At 42.3% G+C, this 22,049-nt stretch overlaps 1 protein-coding gene across 2 annotated transcripts; it reads right to left on the bottom strand.

The window, feature by feature from the left end:
* Positions 1-10,592: 10,592 nt before the first annotated feature.
* Positions 10,593-20,052, bottom strand: LOC101112257 (oocyte-secreted protein 1). 2 transcript variants are annotated; one of them, XM_004016509.6, is made up of 5 exons: positions 19,943-20,052; positions 14,885-15,066; positions 13,131-13,237; positions 11,779-11,865; positions 10,593-10,909 (listed from the first exon to the last, which is right to left on the bottom strand). In XM_004016509.6, exons 1-5 carry the CDS (start codon positions 20,016-20,018, stop codon positions 10,870-10,872), a joined length of 492 nt encoding a protein of 163 aa, XP_004016558.3. In that variant the 5' UTR covers positions 20,019-20,052; the 3' UTR covers positions 10,593-10,869. The 2 variants fall into 2 exon arrangements, 1 of the variants encoding a protein (XP_004016558.3); XR_009596682.1 differs by lacking the exons at positions 13,131-13,237; positions 14,885-15,066; positions 19,943-20,052 and adding an exon at positions 11,958-13,118.
* Between the last annotated feature and the right edge of the window lie 1,997 nt (positions 20,053-22,049).

The following is a 22,049-nucleotide window of genomic DNA, read 5'->3' as shown; positions in this document are numbered from 1 at the left end:
AGTGCGCTGTGCTGACCGGAATGGGAGGAGTCCAAAGGGAGGGGCTACATGTGTGTACGGCTGGCGCGTTCCCTGCACGGCAGGCGCTAACACAGCACTGCGCAGCTACACGCCGATAAACGGAGAAAGGGGCGGCTGCCCACTCCAGTGTTCTTGCCTGGAGGACCCCATGGACAGAGGAGCCTGGCGGGCTGCAACCCATGGGGTCACAGAGAGTGGGGATGGTTTGGGGATAATTCAATCACTTGACATTATTGTGCACCTTATTTCTCTTATTATTACCCTGTGATATATAGTGAGATAGTTATACAACTCACCTGATGCAGAATCAGGTCATCAGGCATTAAGATTCTTTACATTATTCATTTACTTTAAATTGAGGTAACACACATTTAGAGGTAACACAGCCAAAGATGGAGAAGCTCTATACAGTCAGCAAAAACAAGACCGGGAGTTGACTGTGGCTTAGATCATGAACTCCTTATTGCCAAATTCAGACTTAAATTGAAGAAAGTAGGGAAAACCACTAGGCCATTCAGGTATGACCTAAATCAAGTCCCTTATGATTATACAGTGGAAGTGAGAAATAGATTTAAGGGCCTAGATCTGACAGATAGAGTGCCTGATGAACTATGGATGGAGGTTCGTGACATTGTACAGGAGACAGGGATCAAGACCATCCCCATGGAAAGGAAATGCAAGAAAGCAAAATGGCTGTTTAAGGAGGCTTTACAAATAGCTGTGAAAAGAAGAGAAGTGAAAAGCAAAGGAGAAAAGGAAAGATATTCCTATATGAATGCAGAGTTCCAAAGAATAGCAAGAAGAGACAAGAAAGCCTTCCTCAGCAATCAATGCAAAGAAATAGAGGAAAATAACAGAATAGGAAAGACTAGAGATCTCTTCAAGAAAATTAGAGATACCAAGGGAATATTTCATGCAAAGATGGGCTCGATAAAGGACAGAAATGGTATGGACCTAACAGAATCACAAGATATTAAGAAGAGGTGGCAAGAATACATGGAAGAACTGTACAAAAAGATCTTCACAACCAAGATAATCATGATGATGTGATCATTAATCTAGAGCCAGACATCTTGGAATGTGAAGCCAAGTGGGCCTTAGGAAGCATCACTACGAACAAAGCTAGTGGAGGTGATGGAATTCCAGTTGAGCTGTTTCAAATCCTGAAAGATGATGTTGTGAAAGTGCTGCACTCAATATGCCAGCAAATTTGGAAAACTCAGCAGTGGCCGCAGGACTGGAAAAGGTCAGTTTTCATTCCAATCCCAAAGAAAGGCAAGGCCAGAGAATGCTCAAAATACCACACAATTGCACTCATCTCACATGCTAGTAAAGTAATGCTCAAAATTCTCCAAGCCAGGCTTCAGCAATACGGGAACCATGAACTTCCAGATGTTCAAGCTGGTTTTAGGAAAGGCAGAGGAACCAGAGATCAAATTGCCAACATCTGCTGGATCGTTGAAAAAGCAAGAGAGTTCCAGTAAAACATCTATTTTTGCTTTATTGACTATGCCAAAGCCTTTGACTGTGTGGATCACAATAAACTGTGGAAAATTCTGAAAGAGATGGGAATACCAGACCACCTGACCTGCCTCTTGAGAAATCTGTATGCAGGTCAGGAAGCAACAGTTAGAACTGGACGTGAAACAACAGACTGGTTCCAAATAAGAAAAGGAGTACGTCAAGGCTGTATATTGTCACCCTGCATATTTAACTTCTATGCGGAGTACATCATGAGAAACGCTGGACTGGAAGAAACACAAGCTGGAATCAAGATTGCCGGGAGAAATATCAATAACCTCAGATATGCAGATGACACCACCCTTATGGCAGAAAGTGAAGAGGAACTAAAAAGCCTCTTGAGGAAAGTGAAAGAGGAGAGCGAAAAAGTTGGCTTAAAGCTCAACATTCAGAAAACAAAGATCATGGCATCTGGTCCCATCACTTCATGGGAAATAGATGGGGAAACAGTGGAAACAGTGTCAGACTTTATTTTGGGGGGCTCCAAAATCACTGCAGATGGTGACTGCAGCCATGAAATTAAAAGACGCTTACTCCTTGGAAGGAAAGTTATGACCAACCTAGATAGCATATTCAAAAGCAGAGACATTACTTTGCCGACTAAGGTCCATCTAGTCAATGCTATGGTTTCTCCAGTGGTCATGTATGGATGTGCGAGTTGGACTGTGAAGAAGGCTGAGTGCCGAAGAATTGATGCTTTTGAACTGTGGTGTTGGAGAAGACTCTTGAGGATCCCTTGGACTGCAAGGAGATCCACCCAGTCCATCCTAAAGGAGATCCATCCTGGGATTTCTTTGGAAGGACTGATGCTAAAGCTGAAGCTCCAGTACTTTGGCCACCTCATGCGAAGAGTTGACTCATTGGAAAAGACTCCTGATGCTGGGAGGGATTGGGGGCAGGAGAAGAAGGAGACGACAGAGGATGAGATGGCTGGATGGCATCACGGACTCGATGGACGTGAGTCTGAGTGCACTCCGGGAGTTGGTGATGGACAGGGAGGCCTGGGGTGCTGCGATTCACGGGGTCACAAAGAGTTGGACACGACTGAGCGACTGAACTGACCAACTGACTGAGTGACAGGGTGATACAGCAGGTCTGGAGAAACATACTTATTTATGTCACTACCCAAGAAGGAATAGCATTTGAGACATATTTCAGGAGCTTCTCTTTAACTATCATCCAATTTCTTATGAGAAAGTTCAATCCTCATTCCATTATTGAGAAAGAGTTACTCTGCACCCACACTTACTTGGATTTTTGTTGATTGCTTAGGGAATCTGCCTTGCCCTCTAGTCTCTGACAGTATGGGATGGTCCCATCTTGGGATTGGTTGGTTAAGGTCCAAAAGGGGCAAATTCTCCAGAGAAGACTCGCTTTGTCCTGAAGGCTAATCACGGTTCTCAAGAGCTTAACGAGAATAAAGAATATACTATTGTGATTATTACCCCCTTGTTACTTTTGTCAACTGACTCAGAATCCAGAGTAGGTTTGAGAGAACTCCTAAAAGCATGTGATTTTTGTAAGATTTTTGAAAATGCTGTCACTTAATCCATTGCTTGACAAATGAAGATATTTGACCAAATGATTAAATGAGATTCTAATTCAGAACTTTTGTTTAAAATTATCAGAAATTGTGCCATTGAATAGAATTTTTTCCCAAGATACTAGCACTTTATATGAGCGAGATAGAGAAATCTAAATTCTCAAAGTAACTTAAAATTATTATCACATAGAAAAATGCAAGTGATGTAAAGAGGGGAAAAGCTAGGGAACAGTGAAGAGTAGGGAGCAGATTAGGATCTGAAACACCCATATCATGAGACCTGCAATAAGCAGCCTACAGCTCTGAGATGGGCTTATCTGGTGGCACAAGTGATAAAGAATTCACCTGCCACACAGGAGATGCGAGAGACGTGGGTTCAGTCCGTGGGTCGGGAACATCCCCTGGAGAAGGAAGTGGCAGCCCACTCCAGTACTCTTGCCTGGAACACTCCATGGAGAGAGGGCCCTGGCAGGCTCCAGTCCATCGGGTCGCAAAATAGCTGGACACAACTTAACAACTAAACAAGAAACCTCTTCTGAGACAGTTACAAAGAGACGTCTGATTTTACCTTATTTCACACGCACTATTGGAAGGAATTGACAGAGGGATTAACTAGAGACTCATTATTGCAGTAGATCAGTTATTCAACTGCCCCCCAGAGCATTAGGTGGTGAGCAAGCCTGTATACGTCACAAGATGCAGTTGCCTAGAACTCTACAATGCCTTGCAAGTCAGGACCTCAGGTTTCTTCAAAGAAGAGAAAAAACTATTCAGATATATAGAAATTTTTAAAAATTGCTCCCATTATGAAGTTAACAGTCTGGGAAGTTCCTTTTCCCCCAAATTGCTCATAAACATGCACAGGAGAACAAATTCATTTTAAAAAGAACTTTATTAAAAAGGCAAATGGTGCTACCTGCAGGCACCAAGCTCAGCTTCTGTAAGAGGCAGAGCCATCCTCAGGAGGCCAGAGTGCCAAGATTAGTAAGACTGTCTCATGCACTAGAATTAAGGGTTAATTCTTTCACTTAAAACCAAAGGATTAAAAAAAAATTACATACTCCAACAAGAGAGGAACTGTTCCTGTAAGGAAGGAAAAGAAACAGCGGTCACACAAATAAGAAACTTACATAATTAGTTGCACTGACCAGCTTCAGCTGCACGCAACAAATTCTGGTAAATTCTTTTCATTTTTATTCTGTTACAAATATTCTCTAATTTTCCTCGTTGTGGCTTTTTTAGATACACCCATCATTTTAAAGTGGACATTTAATTTCCAAATACATGGAATTTTTAAAGTATCTTTGATATTGATTACTGATTTTAATCAGATCGCCTGAAGAAGAGAATGGCAATCCACTCTCCAGGCAAGCATTCTTGCCTGGAGACTCCCGTGAACAAGGAAGCCTGGAGGATTAGAGTCCATGGGGTCACAAAGATTCACAACTGAGCGACTAAGAATTTCACTTTCCTTCGCTGATTTTGGTATTAATTCTGCACTTAAATTCTTTCTTCTCTGCAACCATCCTCTGAGTTATTTTTAGTCTTCTAACTTTACCGAGGCTTTCAATGACTGAGTCAAAGATGTCTTTTGGTAAATGTCACATTTTACCTGAAATACGTGGGTTATTCTCAAATAGCTCTCGATATTGATTCCTAACATAACTCCAGTGATAAGAGAACAGATTCTGTATGATTTCAATACATAGTGGAACTATATGTAACTTTGTTCTGTATTTTCCAAATCTCCTATAAATGTATTATACTTTCATAATTTTAAAACTAAAAAAGAGAAATGAAAAGAAACTGTTACATGAAAGTTCTTGAGATATTTCACTGTGGCTTAAGTAGGAAGGAATACAGGAGTTGGGAAATAGGGCATCAATTTTACACCAGAGAACCTATTACAGGTATACCTCACTTTATTGCACTTTGCAGAAGGAGCTTTGCGGCAACCTGAAATCAAGCAAGTCTGTTAGTGCCATTTTTCCAACAGCATTTTCTCACTTCATTTCTGTTTCACATTCTTGTAATCCTCACAGTATCTATAAATTTTTCTGTATTATTATATTTGTTATGGTGATCTGTGATCAGTGATCTTCAGTGTTACTGCTATGCCTGGTAAGGGCTCAAATGATGGTTAGCATTTTTTAACAATGAGGCATTTTTTATTTAAGGCATATGTACTTATTTTTAGTCACAGTGCTATTGCACATTTAATAGACTAAAGTGTAGGGTTAATATAAATTTTATACGCACTAGGAAACAAAAACTCCATGTGACTCACTTCACTGCAGAATTCTCTTCATTGCAGCGGTTTGGAACCGAAGTCTCAGTCTCTCTGAGGCATACCTGTAAAATACTGCAATGACTCACGTGTAGCCAATGCATTCCTTACCTATAGCCATTATTGGTTTATATGTTTATAAATTTCACAAAATAGCGTGTCAAATTTTGAGATATTTCTAAATTTTAATAAATATTTATAAATTGAGTTTGGCCCAAGATGGCAGAGGAATAGGATGGGGAGACCACTTTCTCCCCATTCCCCGCCCAAATTCATCAAAAGATCATTTGAATACTGAGCAACTTCCACAAAGCAACTTCTGAATGCTGGCACTCAGAAATGGAGCCCATTCTCTTCAAAAGGAGGTAAGACAAAATAAACAAGACAAAAAGAGAGACAAAAGAGTTAGGGACAGAGCCCTGTCCTTGGGAGGGAGTCATGAGGAGAAGTTTCCACACAGTAGGAAACCCTCCCACAGGTAGGTCTGTAGGGAGCTTTGGAATCTCAGAGGGCAACTTAGCTGGGAGGAAAAAAAAAAAAAAACCCACAGAATAAAAACAGTTGTCTAACTGCAACTGCCAGCAGAGAAGTAGCCCAGATGCTTGAGTTTGCCGCCAGCAACTGGGGGCTGGACAGGGAGGCGTGGGCTGCATGCTTAGGGTAAGGGCCAGGCCTAAATGCCCTGAGGACAATCTGAAGGACCTAAGGTGAGCTAGCAACCCACACTGAGGAACGGCCAGAGAGACAAAACAAAATAGAGACAGAGAACTTTCCCAGGAAAGACTCTACCACCTAGGCTGGCCCACATTAGAACAGAGGATTCAGAGAATACCAAAAGAGAGCCAGCCAGAGGCAGAAGGGCAGGCAGGCGACAGCCAGCACCAGAAGGCGAGGGGCAATCTCAGCCCCAGAGACAGCATCCTCCACCAAACTGTGCGCAGGCTCCTAGTTGCTAACCACATTTTCCTGGGACCCTGGATGGCTCACGTCCACCAGGAGGGTTGCAGCCTGAGATCCGCTCCCCAGAGGAGACACACAGCACACCCGAGACGGTGCTCTCACAGCACACCTGGGAAACCAAGTGGCCAGCACCGGGGAGCTGATTAAGACACACAGCTCACCTTGGACGGTGCACTCGCCGAGCATCTGGTCGCCTGAGCTGTCGCACCTGGGAAGGGCACAAAACACACTCCCAACCAGGTCTGTGCCTTCGTGGAGTACCCGAGAACCTGAGAAGCTTAGACCTGGGAAGTGCACAAAATTCAGGGCCCACTTGGGACAGTACCCTTGCAGAGAAACCTGGAGCCTGAGCAGTGTAGACCCGGGAAGCACATGCCTCCTTGAGCTGGGGCAAACCCAGTGTGGTCCACACACTGGGAGCTCTCCCCACACAAACACGCCAGTGATATTTGTTTGCAGTGTCCCTCCCTCTCAACAATATAACTGAACAAGTGAGGCTAAATAAGTGACCACCTTCTCCCCCTTGTGTCAGGGCAGAAATTAGACACTGAAGAGGCTTGCAAACAGAGGAAGCCAAAATAAACAAAGAAGAAGGAACAGCTTGGAAGTGACAGGTGCAATGGATTAAAACCCTGTAGTTAACATTGAGTGTGCACCGGAGGGGACCTCTAGACCTTGAGAACAAGTACAAGCTGGAACAAGGAAATATCTGAAACTGAACTGACCCCACACTGCCCACAACAGCTCCAGAGAAATTCCTAGGTATATTTTTACTATTATCACTTTTTAATTTAAAAAAATTAAGTTCTTTATTACTCTTTTAATGTTCATTTTTATAACCTACTATTACCTTACCAAAAAAGACCCTATTTTTAAAGCAAATTTCATATTTTTTTTAAATTTTTGTGATTGATTTTTTGGGGTATTTTTTTATTGTATTTTTGAGAGTCTAACCTCTATTCTAGATTTTTAATCTTTGCTTTTTGGTATTTGCTATCAATTTTGTACCTTTAAGAATCTAATCTTCAGTATCCATTTTCACTTAGGGAACTGATTACTGGTTAGATTGGTCTCTCCTCTTTTGATTCCCCCCGCTTCTCCTCCTGGTCACCTCTATCACCCTCCTCCCTCTTCTCCTCTCCATGTAACTCTAGGAATCTCTCTGGGTGTCCCTCGCTGGGGAGAACTGTCTCACCATTAGCCTAGATGTTCTATCATCTGCGCTGTGTGGATGGAGAAGGCTTGAGGCTACTGCAATAGAAGGGCTGAAAGCCAGAAGCAGGAGGTTTAACTCCAGGACATGAGAACTTCAGAGAATACCTCATTCCAGGGCACATTAATAGACAAGAGCTCACCCAAAAGTCTCCATACCTACACTGAAACCAAGCTCCACCCAAAAGCCAACAAGTTCTAGTGCAAGGTATACCATGCTAATTCTCCAGCAAAGCAGGAACACAGCCCTGAGCATTAAAATACAGGCTGCCCAAAGCCATGCCAAACCCGTAGACACCCCAACACTCACTACCGGACACTCCACTGCACTCCAGAGAGAAGAGACCCAGCTCCAGCCACCAGAACACAGACACGAGCTCCCCAACCAGGAGACCTTGACAAGCCGCTAGCCGAACCCCAGCCACAGGCAGCAGACTCCACAATAAAGCGGAGCCACGAACTGCCACCCTACAGAAAGGGCACCCTTTCTGCAATCTAAACAGCAATCTAAACAAACACAGCACTCTAAACAAAATGAAAAGGCAGAGGAATATTCAGCAGGTAAAAAGGAACGCGATGAATACCCTCCAAACCGAACAAAAGAGAAGGAGGTACGGAGTCTACCCGAAAAAAGAATTCAGAATAATGATAGTGAAGATGATCCAGCATCTTTAAAACAAAATGGAGGTACAGAAAAACAGACTAGAGACAAGGATTGAGAAGATGAAAGAAATATTTAACAAGGACCTAGAGGAAATCAGTCAGTTCAGTTGTGCAGTCCTGTCCGACTCTTTGCCACCCCATGCAAGGGAGGGCACGCCAGGCCTCCTTGTCCATCACCAACTCCCAGAGTTCACCCAAACTCATGTTCATCGAGTCGGTGATGCCATCCAGCCATCTCATCCTCGGTCGTCCCCTTCTCCTCCTGCCCCCAATCGCTCCCAGCATCAGGGTCTTTTCCAATGAGTCGACTCTTTGCATGAGGTAGCCAAAGTATTGGACTTCCAGCTTCAGCATCAGTCCTTCCAATGAACACCCAGCACTGATCTCCTTTAGGATGGACTGGTTGGATCTCCTTGCAGTCCAAGGGACTCTCAAGAGTCTTCTCCAACACTTCAGTTCAAAAGCATCAATTCTTCAGCGCTCAGCTTTCTTCACAGTCCAACTCTCACATCCATACATGACCACTGGAAAAACCATAGCCTTGACTAGATGGACCTTAGTCGGCAAAGTAATGTCTCTGCTTTTTAATATGCTGTCTAGGTTGGTCATAACTTTCCTTCCAAGGAGTAAGCATCTTTTAATTTCATGGCTGCAATCACCATCTGCAATGATTTTGGAGCCCAAAAAAATAAAGTCTGACACTCTTTCCCCTGTTTCCCCATCTATTTCCCATGAAGTGATGGGACCAGATGCCATGATCTTAGTTTTCTGAATGTTGAGCTTTAAGCCAACTTTTTCACTCTCCACTTTCACTTTCATCAAGAGGCTTTTAGTTCTTCACTTTCTGCCATAAGGGTCGTGTCATTTCCATATCTGAGGTTATTGATATTTCTCCTGGCAATCTTGATTCCAGCCTGTGCTTCCTCCAGCCCAGCGTTTCTCATGATGTACTCTGCATAGAAGTTAAATAAGCAGGGTGACAATATACAGCCTTGATGTACTCCTTTTCCTATTTGGAACCAGTCTGTTGTTCCGTGTCCATTTCTAACTGTTGCTTCCTGACCTGTATACAGGTTTCTCAAGAGGCAGGTCAGGTGGTCTGGTATTCCCACCAGGAGTTCAAACATCAATTAAATCGCCTGGATTCCTCCCTTATACCCTCATATCCAACTCTTTGCAAATCTTTCTCTGATTATATTGATATGTCTATACAGGTATATATCTCTTCAAAATCTGAGCACCTTCTGTTTATTCCACTGCTCTATCTAACCCAGGGCTCTCAAGTTCAACCCAGGTAATTCTCTTCTGGGGGGGTTGGGGAAGGCGGAGGTAGGGAGTGTTGTCTTACTCACTGTAGAATGTTCAGAGGCGTCACTGGCCGGTACCCTGTAGTCTTAAGTAACACACCACCGCTACCACCACCTCTCCTTGCAAGGAAAAAAAAAAAGACTCTCCAGATTTGTCTAGCCCCCTGAAGGGAAAGATCGCCCATAGATGAGAACTCTGAGAACTGGTCTACCAAGCCCCCCTACCGTCCCACTCAAGGGCACCGACATTAATACTGGTTTCCCTACTCAGCCTTTACTGGAGGAGGAAATCGCAGCCCACTCCAGCCTTCTTGCCTGGAGAGTCCCGTGGACAGAGGAGCCTGGGGGCGGCAGGCCATGGGGTCACAGTCGGACACGACTGAGCGACTGAACAGCTCAGCCTTTGCGCCCCCTTGTGTCTGTTCTGCGCGCAGCAGCCAGGGCGATCCGGTAAAATAAAACAAAACCCAAGTCAGATCTGGTCACTCTGAGACTTTCCAGTGACTCTCCCTTCTGTTTCAAGTAAAAACCAAGGTTGTCAGGTCAGTCTTGAGAGGCTATTTGACCTACCCCTCTCCACTCCCTTGTTCTGGGGAGGAGGGTCTCACCTCGTTTATTAGCACTTTCCCCACTGCCGGCTCGCTGTGAACCCTCTGGGCCTGGAGTCCCCAGGGACTCCACAGTCGTCTCTACAGTCTTGGAGAACCTTCCCTCCTGGCCTGCACGGCTCAGTCCCTCACGCCCTTCAAGGCTTCTGCCAGCCACCTTCCAGGCAGGCATTTCCACCCAGATATTACCAATCTCTCTTCTCTGCCAGGCGTTTTTCCTAAGTAGCATTTACCCCATTCCTGGAATTAATAGAATGTGATTTTTTTTAATAGTATGTCCCCTACCAAAATGTAAATTCCATGAGAGCATGCTCATGAAATGAATAAATGATCGAGCTAGTTCTGAATCTTAGCTAAGCTTATGAATCGGCCACCAAGCAGGGAAGAATTAGTCATTTTGCCTTTAAAAACCTCTTTATAGTGAGCGTCAAAGCTTAAAATGACATAGCCCTTCAATAATTACAGACAGGTAATAGAACACACTTTATTCATAAATAAGTCTCCATGGAGTTAAAAGCAGGGGTAGTGTCTTTTCGGGGAAAAAAAAAAAAAAGATAAGAAGGTAACATGCCATTTGATTTAAAATCAAAAATCAGACTTTTGAAATAGACAATTGGGCATCATTCAGTTCCATGCCAGCTTCTCTGATTTCTTTAAAACAGCACACTAAATCTTCAGTCCTAAACAGTCAATTTCAGAAGTTGCCTTTGAACATAGATCTCATTTCTTCTCTTCTAGTAAGTTACATCATTTGGCACACAGAGAGAACATAGTATTCAGATTATTCCTGAAATAGAAGAAAATTTAAAATTAGTCCCAATATAAACATTATTTAACTATTTCAATGAGCTTATTATTCATCAGTAATAAAGCAGTTGATATGTGTGGGGGTGTGGATGGGAGAGAGGGTATAGATTAAAAGTGAAAGAGGACAATTCAAGAGAAAGGAAAACATTTTACCCTTGGGACAATATCCTTAAGTGTGTAATGATTCAAGTGCAATGTGTGTTTAAGTGAACAAGGATACTTTGGCCTCCCTAAACTATGAGGTTCAACCGAAATTTTCTAAGACTGTCCCGATACTTTCTGTTGCATAGCTCCGCCTCTTATTGATAACCCCAAATCAACATGCATGTGGGTTTATCTTAATAACCCTTCAGATGTGGCTCAAGGAGAACGAACAGTACCGCCTGAAGGTATTCAGTCCTTCCTGGAAGAAGTAACCACCCAGCATCACGGCACTTCTGAGCTCACAGCACCAGGGATTACCAACGCATCTAAGCCTTCACTTTGTGGTTCAGTTTGACACTTTTTTTTTTTTTTTTTTTAAGATTCAGAACTTCATTGATGTTGGAATTGATGGGTGTTTCTTTCATCTTTGCATTTATCATGGAATTTCATATGATACTCCAGAAGGACAGCTCTTACTGAAATGGGATCCCTGGAAGTTAGTGACATGTTAACAAAAGCACATGATCAGCAACACCTCCAACACACACAGCAAGGAATGCATGGACTGCCCATTCCTGAACTGGGAGCCTTTTAGGCACGAAATGCCTTAATACGAACTGGGGACATTTCCTTGCCAACTGTATTGGCTCTTGTCTAGGACACACATGGACAAAATCGTAAAACGCCAGTTCTGAGGACCCTTACTGTGACTGCAGTACGTAAGCAACTTCCGTGTCTTCAGAGCTGGTTTCATCATCTCCACTTTCAGTTTCATTTGACGAAGGGTACATGCTACAAAAAAAGATAAGAAATTTAAAAGGGTACATACTAAAGTAAGAGAAGAAAATATAGAAATGTCACATGACTCTAGGATCTATTCAGACCTTACTGTTTGCAAGACTGAACTTCAGACCAAATTCCTATGACTAGTAGATGGACTGATTTCTGCTTATTGTTCCAGAACGTCACAGGTGGTGTTTGTGGTGTTGAGTAACATGGGCTTAGAAACCAAACTCTGGGTTTACTTCCTGGTTCTACCATCTACCAGAAAATGATCTCAGGTAAATAATTTCACTGTGCCTCAACCTCCTTACCCCTAAATTGGCATAACAGTATCTATCTCATTGAGCTGTCATGAAGAACAAATACATCTATACAAGTGTTGGAACAGTACAGGAATGTGGTGATTAATAACTGTTAGCTGTTATTTATCATCGTTATTATCTACGAGAAGAACACTGTGTAGTAAGGCTCTTCTGTCATCACTGAGAGGAAAACAACTCAGTTCAAGATTTTAACCAGAAGAAACTCACAGAAAAATTATCCAAATAAAGTCCTACCAACAATCAGAAGTTTGCCAAGACCTGATCAAAGTTGCTATGATCTAAAATGCTTGATTATTACAGGCTTTCTTAAAAGTTGGTAAGATACCAAAAAAATTAATCTTAACCTATGGATTCTGTTCTAGTATGTTCCATCTCTCTCCCTACATCTTGAGTCTAGCATGCTGACCTTGAATCTTTAGTGAGTTCATATACGATCGTTCAGACTTTTCTTATTTCTTTCAGGACCTTGAATGTGGGTTCACACTTCAAACTAGCTAGCTTTGATTAAGATCTGGTTAAGATATATCAGATTTTCAGTGACTCTGACAGTTATATCAAAAAAAAAAAAATCGTCATTCCGTTTTTCAGTATTCCTGGTAATATATATAGGTCTTCCCTGGTGATTCAGATGGTAAAGAGTCCGCCTGCAAGACAGGAGACCCAGGTTCAAGCCCTGAGTCGGGAAGATCCCCTGCAGAAGGGAATGGCTACCTGTTCCAGTATTCTTGCCTGGAAAATTCCATGTACAGAGGAGCCTGGCAGGCTACTTTTTTCCCTAGAAGACAACTGAAATAACTTCTGAAATATATAGGGCCAGGAATCAACAAACTGATGTTACCAATAGGGCTGTGTCTTTTCTGCCCCCTACTTTTGCCTTTTCGTCTCTCAGGGTCGGTTTCTCATCTTGGAAACTAAGATGGAGCGGGGAGCCTGGGCACGAGCCTGGCCTACCATGCTTGCTTCGTGACGACACAGGACACGGGCATTTCAGCCATGTCTCCGGAATTACTTGAGATATACTTGATTTTAGTCTGAAGCAGAAGAGTCTCCTGGAAAGTCTAAAGGGACAAAGAAGGATTTTAAGCAGGTGTTTGTCTCAAGCGCCTCGGGAAACTTAATAATTACTTGAATAGGAAGTTGTGGATCCTTCAGGCTCTCTAAAGGTGACCACAGTCAACATCCGTTCATGGGAAACTAAGCCATCTTCTAAATGGACACAAGCATTAAAATCCGGCAGAATGCCTGTGTAGAAGAGGCAATCAGTACTCCTGAACCGAATGAAAAAAGATCTTTGTGATTCAAATTCAAGAAAGTTTGCTTATACCTCCTTCTGAGAAACACCGCTGTAACTGGAATACTGCTTAGTCGTAGAGAGTATGAGCTTTAAGCCCATATGAATGCACTTTAGAACCTGGGAGCTGCCTCTACTCACTATAAACCCCAGGGAAATTAGCTGTGTTTCTGTACAATAACAACAAAATACATGGAAAAAATAAAGGGAAAAGTCCCATTTTTTCAATAGTATCAAAAAATAAGATCCTTAGTGATAAATTTTACTAAGAAAGTAGAATATCTAATGCTGAAAATCACAAGGCTCTGGTGAAGGAAATTGAAGGCAAACAATGGAAAGCTATCCCATGATTGTGGATCAGAGGAATTAATATTGTTGAAATATCCATACTCCCCAAATCCGTCCATAGAGTCAATACAATCCCTATCCAAACCCCAGTGATACCTTTCACAGGAAATAGCAACTACCCTGAAGTTGTATTGACTGCAGAAACCTTGAATAGTCAAAGCAATAGAGAAAAGCAAAGCTGGGGGCGTCACGAGTTACACTCCATCTGGTTCAGGATGGCAGCGTAAGACGATCCTAAACGGAGTCCCTCCCACAGACACGCTGAATCTATAGCTGTATCAACGGAACTGTTTCCTCTTGGGGAAAAAACCTGTCCTACAAAGCTATATTAATGAAAACATCATGGTACTGGCATAAAAATAGACACTTCTTAATAAAACCTCCTGTATGCTCAACTCCACCTTACATTTTGCTTTCTGTGGAACCCAATATTTGACATTCAGCTAGACTGGAAAAATTCTATTATTTAATATTCCATTTGGGATAGGGAGCAAAATAGCAAGTAATTTTACAACAAATTTTTGTAGGCTGCTAACATTTTTAAAATTAAGCCAAAATCCCAATCAAACTTTTTCTAGCAGTTTGTATAGTTGATCATTCACTGTGCCCAGTAAGGCCTGTCAAAGGCTCTGGTGAGCGGGATTGGGTGGGGCTGGAAAATGTGAAACATCTGCTTTGAAAAACCTTCTGATGCTTAACTACCTTATTCCCTCCTTCTGATTGCACCAGGCCAAACTTTATAAACTGTAATATATCACTTTATAAACTGCCATGTAACATGATAAGCTTGTGAGATGTGGAAACTTTCTAACTTGCCAGCTTCCTAACTTTTCTGTCACTAGCTGAACTTAATATCTACAAGGTTCACATTAGAGTTTGCAGTTATTACCCAATAAGAAAGTAGGTATTTATCATCCCCTTCATTAACTTCCTCTGTCCTGAATCTGACTATTAGAGAAACCAGTCCAGCTATATTATAGATAGAAACCTAATGACTTCTGGTTTGGGGGCTATTGAAGGAACCATACAACATTCCGATTTTAGGTAAAATAGCCATTCCTCTTACTTTGGTTACGATGCCACATTTATTAGAATAGTAGAAAAATTCATAATGAGCATCTGGTGAAACGTGGGTTACAGGGCAGTCATCTCCTAAAAATGCTTCATCAGGATTCATGTACAAATTGTGAAATAGTGTGGGTTTAATCTTGGCATAGAACCAAAAGTAGCTGCAGCGTACTTTCATAGCTAAGAAGTAGAAAAGAAAAACTTTCTGTTAGTGTTGCTGTTACACAGCTCAGCCCAGAAAATTTTAGCACAGTTAATATAAACAAAGAGAACATCCTTCTGTTGTTCAGTCACAGAATCATGACTGATTCTTTGCAACTCCACGAGCTGCAGCAGCATTCTGCTGCTAAGCAAAAAAAAAAAAAAAGTTTTAGAGCTGAGCAATTCTGCTAAAGATGGTCTCAGCAGATTACTTCATCCTCTGAAAATACCCATACAAACATACATCCTTCAATATGAAATAAAATCTTCTGATCCAGTTCTCCAAAGTCATTGAAAAGAGCTGGCATCGTAAGACTGTAACTATCAATATGTTATACCATTTTTGCTATGAAGTATAGAGCATCTTGGAGAAGGCAGTGGCACCCCACTCCAGTACACTTGTCTGGAAAATCCCAAGGACAGAGGAGCCTGGTAGGCTGTAGTCCATGGGGTCGCTGAGAGTTGGACACAACTCAGTGACTTCACTTTCACTTTTCACTTTCATGCATTGGAGAAGGAAATGGCAGCCCACTCCAGTGTTCTTGCCTGGAGAATCCCAGGGATGGAGGAGCCTGGTGGGCTGCCATCTATGGGGTCATACAGAGTTGGAAACGACTGAAGCGACTTAGCAGCAGCAGCATAGAGCATCTTGGATCTCCCATGTTCAACTGAAGCTCCTCTAAGCAAGCCCTTGTTTCCACGTTTGTATGCACAGATTTGTGATGTGTAAAAGGGTGAACTAAGGGCGGATGAAGAAATAACGACTTGTCCAAAACACTAAAACCGAGCAGCTGTGCTCCTTGGAGGAAAAGTCGTGACCAACAGAGACAGCATATTGAAAAGCAGAGACATTACTTTGCTTACAAAGGTCCATCTAGTCAAGGCTATGGTTTTTCCAGTGGTCATGTGTGGATGTGAGAGTTGGACTGTGAAGAAAGCTGAGTTCTGAAGAATTGATGCTTTTGAACTGTGGTGTTGGAGGAGACTCTTGAGAGTCCCTTGGCCTGCAAGGAGATCCAACCAGTCCATTCTGAAGGAGATCAGTCCTGGGTTTTCTTTGGAAGGACTGATGCTAAAGCTGAAAGTCTAATACTTTGGCCACTTCATGCAAAGGGTTGACTCATTGGAAAAGACCTTGATGCTGGGAGGGATTGGGGGCAGGAGGAGAAGGGGACGACCGAGGATGAGATGGCTGGATGGCATCACGGACTCGATGGCCGTGAGTCTGAGTGAACTCCGGGACCTGGTGATGGACAGGGAGGCCTGGCGTGCTGCGATTCATAGGGTCGCAAAGAGTCGGACACGACTGAGCGACTGAACTGACTGATGCTTCTACAGAAACTGAGTGTCTGTAGTGCTTTCTCTTTTCCCTTCTAAATATAACTGGACAGTAATTTTTGTATCTGAGAAAGGGAATCATTTTCTAATATAATTTTCTATGTGGGCTAGGTTCTAGAAGAATATCACAATACCCTAAAATTACTGGATTGGGTAGGATGTGAGATATAAACAGTTAAGCTGGCTATTTATGTGGTCTTCACTAAACATAAATCTTCTTAGTTGACTTGGAATACTAAAAGGAGCCCTCAGAGGATACTGAAAACTCACCGACCAAATGAAAATTATATAACCTGCAATCTTTTCCCTAAAAGCATGCACAGATGGCAAATAAGCACATGAAAAGATATTAGCCAACATCATTAGCCATTATTTAAATATAAATTAAAATCACAAGCAACAAATGCTGGAGAGGGTGTGGAGAAAAGGGAACCCCCTTACACTGTTGGTAACGCAAACTAATACAGCCACTATGGAGAACAGTGTGGAGATTCCTTTAAAAAATGAAAATAGAACTGCCATACAACCCAGCAATCCCACTGCTGGGCATACACACCGATAAAACCAGAATTGAAAGAGACACGTGTACCCCAATGTTCATCGCAGCACTGTTTATAATAGCCAGGACATGGAAACAACCTAGATGCCCATCAGCAGATGAATGGATAAGAAAGCTGTGGTACATATACACAATGGAGTGTTACTCAGCCATTAAAAAGAATACATTTGAATCCGTTCTAATGAGGTGGATGAAACCAGAGCTGATTATACAGAGTGAAGCAAGCCAGAAAGAAAAACACCAATACAGTATACTAATGCATATATATGGAATTTAGGAAGATGGTAACAATAACCCTGTATGCGAGACAGCAAAAGAGACACAGATGTATAGAACAGTCTTTTGGACTCTGTGGGAGAGGGCAAGGGTGGGACGATTTGGAAGAATGGCATTGAAACATGTATATTATCATATGTGAAACGAACTGCCAGTCCAGGTTCAATGCATGATACAGGATGCTCGGGGCTGGTGCACTGGGATGACCCAGAGGGATGGGATGGGGAGGGAGGTGGGAAGGGGCTTCAGGATGGGGAACACGTGTACACCCATGGCAGATTCATGTCAATATATGGTAAAAAACCACTACAATACTGTAAAGTAAAAGATAAATAAAATAAAATCACAAGAAATATTCCTATATACCTATCAGAGTAGCTAAAATAAAAATATCACATCAAGTGTTAACAAGGCTGTGGAGAAGCTGAACCATTCATACGTTGCTGGTGGCAATGGAAAATATTGCCACCCTGGAAATTAGCCTCTCAGTTTCTCTAAAACCTGAGCATATGACCACTGTATGACCCAGGCTTCCCTGGCAGCTCGCTGGCAAAGAATCTGCCTGCCAGTGCAGGAGACGTGGGTTTGATCCCAACCACAGAGGGGCCTGGCAGGCTACAGTCTGTGGGGTCACAAAAGAGCCAGACACAACTGAGCTACTGAACAACAACAAAACCGTATGGTCCAGAAACTGAACTCCATTTATCCCAGGAAAATAAAAATTCACATTCACACATATAGATACACATGTTTATAACAGCTTTGTTCATAATGACAAAAAACTAGAAACATCCAGATGCTTTTCAGTGGGTGAATGGTTAAACGATGGTATAACCATGCCATGGGATGCTACTCATCAACTAAGAAGAAGGAAGCATCGATGCACACAACAGTGTAGACAGATCTCCAGGGAATTTTCTGGATGGGAAAAGCCAGCCCCTGGGACTAACAAACTGTATGACTCCGTTTAGGGAGCCTCTTGAGAAATGGAGACTAGATGTCTAGCGGCCAGAGCTAAGAGGCTGAGGTGGGAGGGAAGCGAGGCGGCATGTGGAATTCAGGAGAGTAGATGTGACTGTCAACGGGCAACCTGAGGGCTCTTGGTTGGGACAGAATGTTTTGTGACTTGGCTGTAGCGATGTCAACATCCTGAAGTAATACTGCAGTCTATTTTGCAAGGTGTTACCACGGATGGAATTGAGTAAAAGGTACACTTATCTTTCTGTATCATCTCTTATACAGCTGCCAAGTATTACACAGTTACATATGAACCTATCATCATCTAAAAATTTAAAAGTTCAGAAAGAAATTCAGCCTGAGTTATTCTTATCTTCCCCTCAGACTGTCAAAAAGTAAGATATCTGCAAGCTCCAAGTGCTGGTGAAAATGAGAACAGCTACCATCCTGCTGGGAACACTAAACTGTCACACCACGTTAGAGAACCATGGGGCAAGAGAGCTGGTTTTCCGACCCGCACACCCATGGCCTCATGATCCTGGGCGTGCAAAAAAAAAGGGCCAAGTACAGACATTACATGTAACAGACAAACATGGACGTGTTCTACCTATCAACAGGAAAATGGAGACGATTTATGATGGATTCACTCATAGCATGCCAGAGAAGAGGTGAAACCAAGCCTACACTTATAAACCTCTAATTAGCACTGAACAACAACAAAGCTATAGGATGACGCAGAAATAAAAGTTTGGAGTGCCTGCAAAACACAGGTTTATGGATCCACCTATTTGACATAAAACTATAAAGTCATAGAGAAATGCAAAATGACCAAGATCCCATCTGGGCAGAGAGGGAAGAGAAGAGAATCAAGGGTGGCCATGGGGACTTCAACTTTACCTGAATTTTGATTCTACCACAAATTAAAACGGAAGCAAGTGCAGCCAATTGCTGTGGGTTTCATAAAGCTGGAGAGTGAGTGGGTCAATGACTATTTATGTGATTTCACTGTAGTCTTTTAAAATATTTCCTAAGTAAAGGAAAGAAAAGCATACAATAAACACGCTATGATCCTTACAAGTACTCACACAGCAGATCTGGGTGGCCTTGTGAAACAGATAACTCGAGAACATTTACATTCCTACGGAAACTCTGGAAGGTCGACATCAGAAGCTGACAAGCGAGAGTTCATGCGTGGGGCAATCATCCATCCCATTTGCTCAGGAAGGAAGCCTTTAGTGCTAAAACAGGAGAAGCGTAAGGAAAACGAAGACAACTGATCGTTCCACACAGGAAGGGCTGAATTCTTCCTCTCAGACACGATGGATTTATGAAGAATAATGTCAAGGACGACGGAGTCCTAGATAAGGTTTCCTTCCAGCATGTCACACTCACAGAGTCCTGAGGTGTCTCCTTATGTTCCAGGCCACCCCCACGCTCCTTACATTCAACCCACTTCAAGTATTTGAGCCCCAGGAATCTGACACGCTCTGAAAGGGGTCAGAAGAGAAGGGGAGGTGAGAAAGCAACTCTCAAGTTGGGGCAGACTCTTGAGTCTCAGAAAACATCTCAAGATCAAGCATCTAAAATAAACCTCCTTCACTATACGTATCCTCAGCTATTGGTAGGATTCAATGAGACCAAAATCATGAATAATTCGAAAGTCACATTGAAAGCTCCATCTTTAAACACTTTAAAAAAAAACCCTCCTCTGCAAATACGTTATACCTGACCAATCTCCAGCACAAGTCCATGTCAAACAGAAAAGGACTAAGAGTCCTCTTAATCCCGAGGAAGGCTTCATTGGCTGAGACTGGAAATGAAATCCCACTTGAGAAACAGGAAGTTAGGAGCAGCGGATTTATATGCCAAAATGGCTAAAGACACACTCAAGTGTGAAAAATCAGCTACCAGCTCTGGGCAGCACACACGTGCCATAAATATATCATCGGTTCATTGCCTGAAACCTAACACTTTTTATTCAAATATTTTGTTCCTCTGGAACAGTGAATTTTGAAAGCCTACATTAACGCCTGTAAAACTCACGCAGAAATTGTAATGATGACCATCAAAGCATAGGAGGCAGGCCTCTTAGATACGATGGAAGATCAGAAGGCTCTATTTCATTTTCTTTAGAGTCTAAATCTTCAGTTATGGGGTTGTTTTTATGCACTAACGTTTACTTTATTAAAACTCCCTATGATTCTACAACATCTATCTCCATGTTTGAACACTAAAAAAATAATGACTGTAAGAGAATTCAATTATTCTGTGCACCTGAGAAGGCGCAGCCCTGAGGAATTAGGTGTGAGGATTTACAAGACTGATTTCTCCTACTTTAACCTAATTTACCAACCAACTTCTGAACAATGGTCCTCAAAACTGGCAGACATCAGGCCCACGTGTAGAGTTTACTGAAGCTCCACACAGCTAGCTGAGCTCCATTTTACTGATTTGGTAAGACATAAGAATTTGCATTCCTAACAAGTTCTCAGATGATACTGATACTGCCCAGGGACCATACTTTGAGAATCACTGCTCTACAGGATTTGCCTTCAGAGCACATGCTGCGTTGATGCCCATCAGCAGAGCTCCTCAAACTTTAAAGAGCGAACACATCACCTGGAGATCATGTTTCAATATACACAACGATTTAGGCCTGCGGCACAGCTGAAGGTCTGCGAACTCTCGGGCATTACCAGTGACGCTATTTGGCAAATGATTTTTAGCAAGGCTTGAAGATATTCTCATGGCATTCAAGCTCCTTTCTTCAAAAGAGAAAACGCAAGTGAAAATAAGAAATTCAAAATGTCGCTAAGAAAAGGAGCCTGAGTGAGTATTTGTTTCAGATGCTTTCTGTTTGTTTCTCTCTAGAACACCGGCTCCCCAAGTTCAGTGATTTTTTGTTCTGTTTTGCTAGAACATGGGAAGCAGAAATTTACAGAGGTTAGATATGATTAGATAAGTGCATTTAACTGTCCTTGACATTATGTTGACTTTGTCGCTACATGCACCATCTCTGCTAAAAGTAAAGCCCACCAAAAGATGAGCTCTTCAAGAGCAGGACCATCTCCCTCTATTTTTACAGCTCCAGAACTTGGCAGACCTGGTACCTGATAACACAAGTGGATGGGGAGAGAAACGAAACAGAAATATAGTTCTTTACCATTTTTTCAATTTAAGAGCTTACCAAATACTTATGTTCCACTTGAGAGTATTAATAGAGACAAATATCTACAATTTTAATAATTATACTTGTGAAATTTTATGTACAATAGGATAAAAAGCACGTTAAAACATCACTTCCTAGATATTGCCAGCCAGATCGGCAGTGCTGAAGGCCAGTATAAATGAAGACCAAGGCTTGTGCACAGGTCGGCCAATGTCTCCAATTTTCACATCTGCCAATCTGCAAAAACACTGTTAGCAAATTGTTAGCAAATTGTTAAAGGAATACGTGCTTTAAATCTTAAAATCATCTGAATAAATCTCTAGGAGAGCAGTCATTTCCAGGTAAGGATGGAGGCATTGAAACGTGGCTTCCTTGATCTCTAGATAATTTTTCTTCCTTCTGCTCTTGAGCCTCTATCTTTGGGTTTTCATGACCTTTTCTCTCTTTTTTAATTTGTAATAAATCCTTAACTACTTTCCATACCCTGAGGAAAATCTCCCTTTCTATTCTAAGCATCTTTAATGTTTATTTATTTGTTTATCTGACTTCAGATCTTAACTGCAACACACAAGTTCTACATCAGCCTCGCACAGAGCCTTTGGTGCGGCGCACGGGCTCCAGAAAACGCAGGCTCAGCACTTGTGGCTTGCGGGCTTAGCTGCT

Source organism: Ovis aries, chromosome 15, assembly GCF_016772045.2.
Source record: "Ovis aries strain OAR_USU_Benz2616 breed Rambouillet chromosome 15, ARS-UI_Ramb_v3.0, whole genome shotgun sequence".
NCBI classification, from domain to species: Eukaryota; Metazoa; Chordata; class Mammalia; order Artiodactyla; family Bovidae; genus Ovis; species Ovis aries.
Note: the sequence above shows the minus strand (reverse complement) of the source record. Positions and strands in the feature narration are given on the sequence as shown.

What these genes read in the sequence shown, in the direction of transcription:
- LOC101112257 (XM_004016509.6), bottom strand. Translation starts at nt 20,018, where the DNA reads ATGAAGCCTTCCTCGGGATTAAGAGGACTCTTAGTCCTTTTCTGTTTG. An exon ending in GTCGTCACGAAGCAAGCATG is followed by an intron (nt 11,866 to 13,130) that starts GTAGGCCAGGCT and finishes CTTTTTTTGTAG; the next exon opens with CATGTACCCTTCGTCAAATG. An exon ending in GCTTACGTACTGCAGTCACA is followed by an intron (nt 10,910 to 11,778) that starts GTAAGGGTCCTC and finishes CTTCTATTTCAG; the next exon opens with GAATAATCTGAATACTATGT.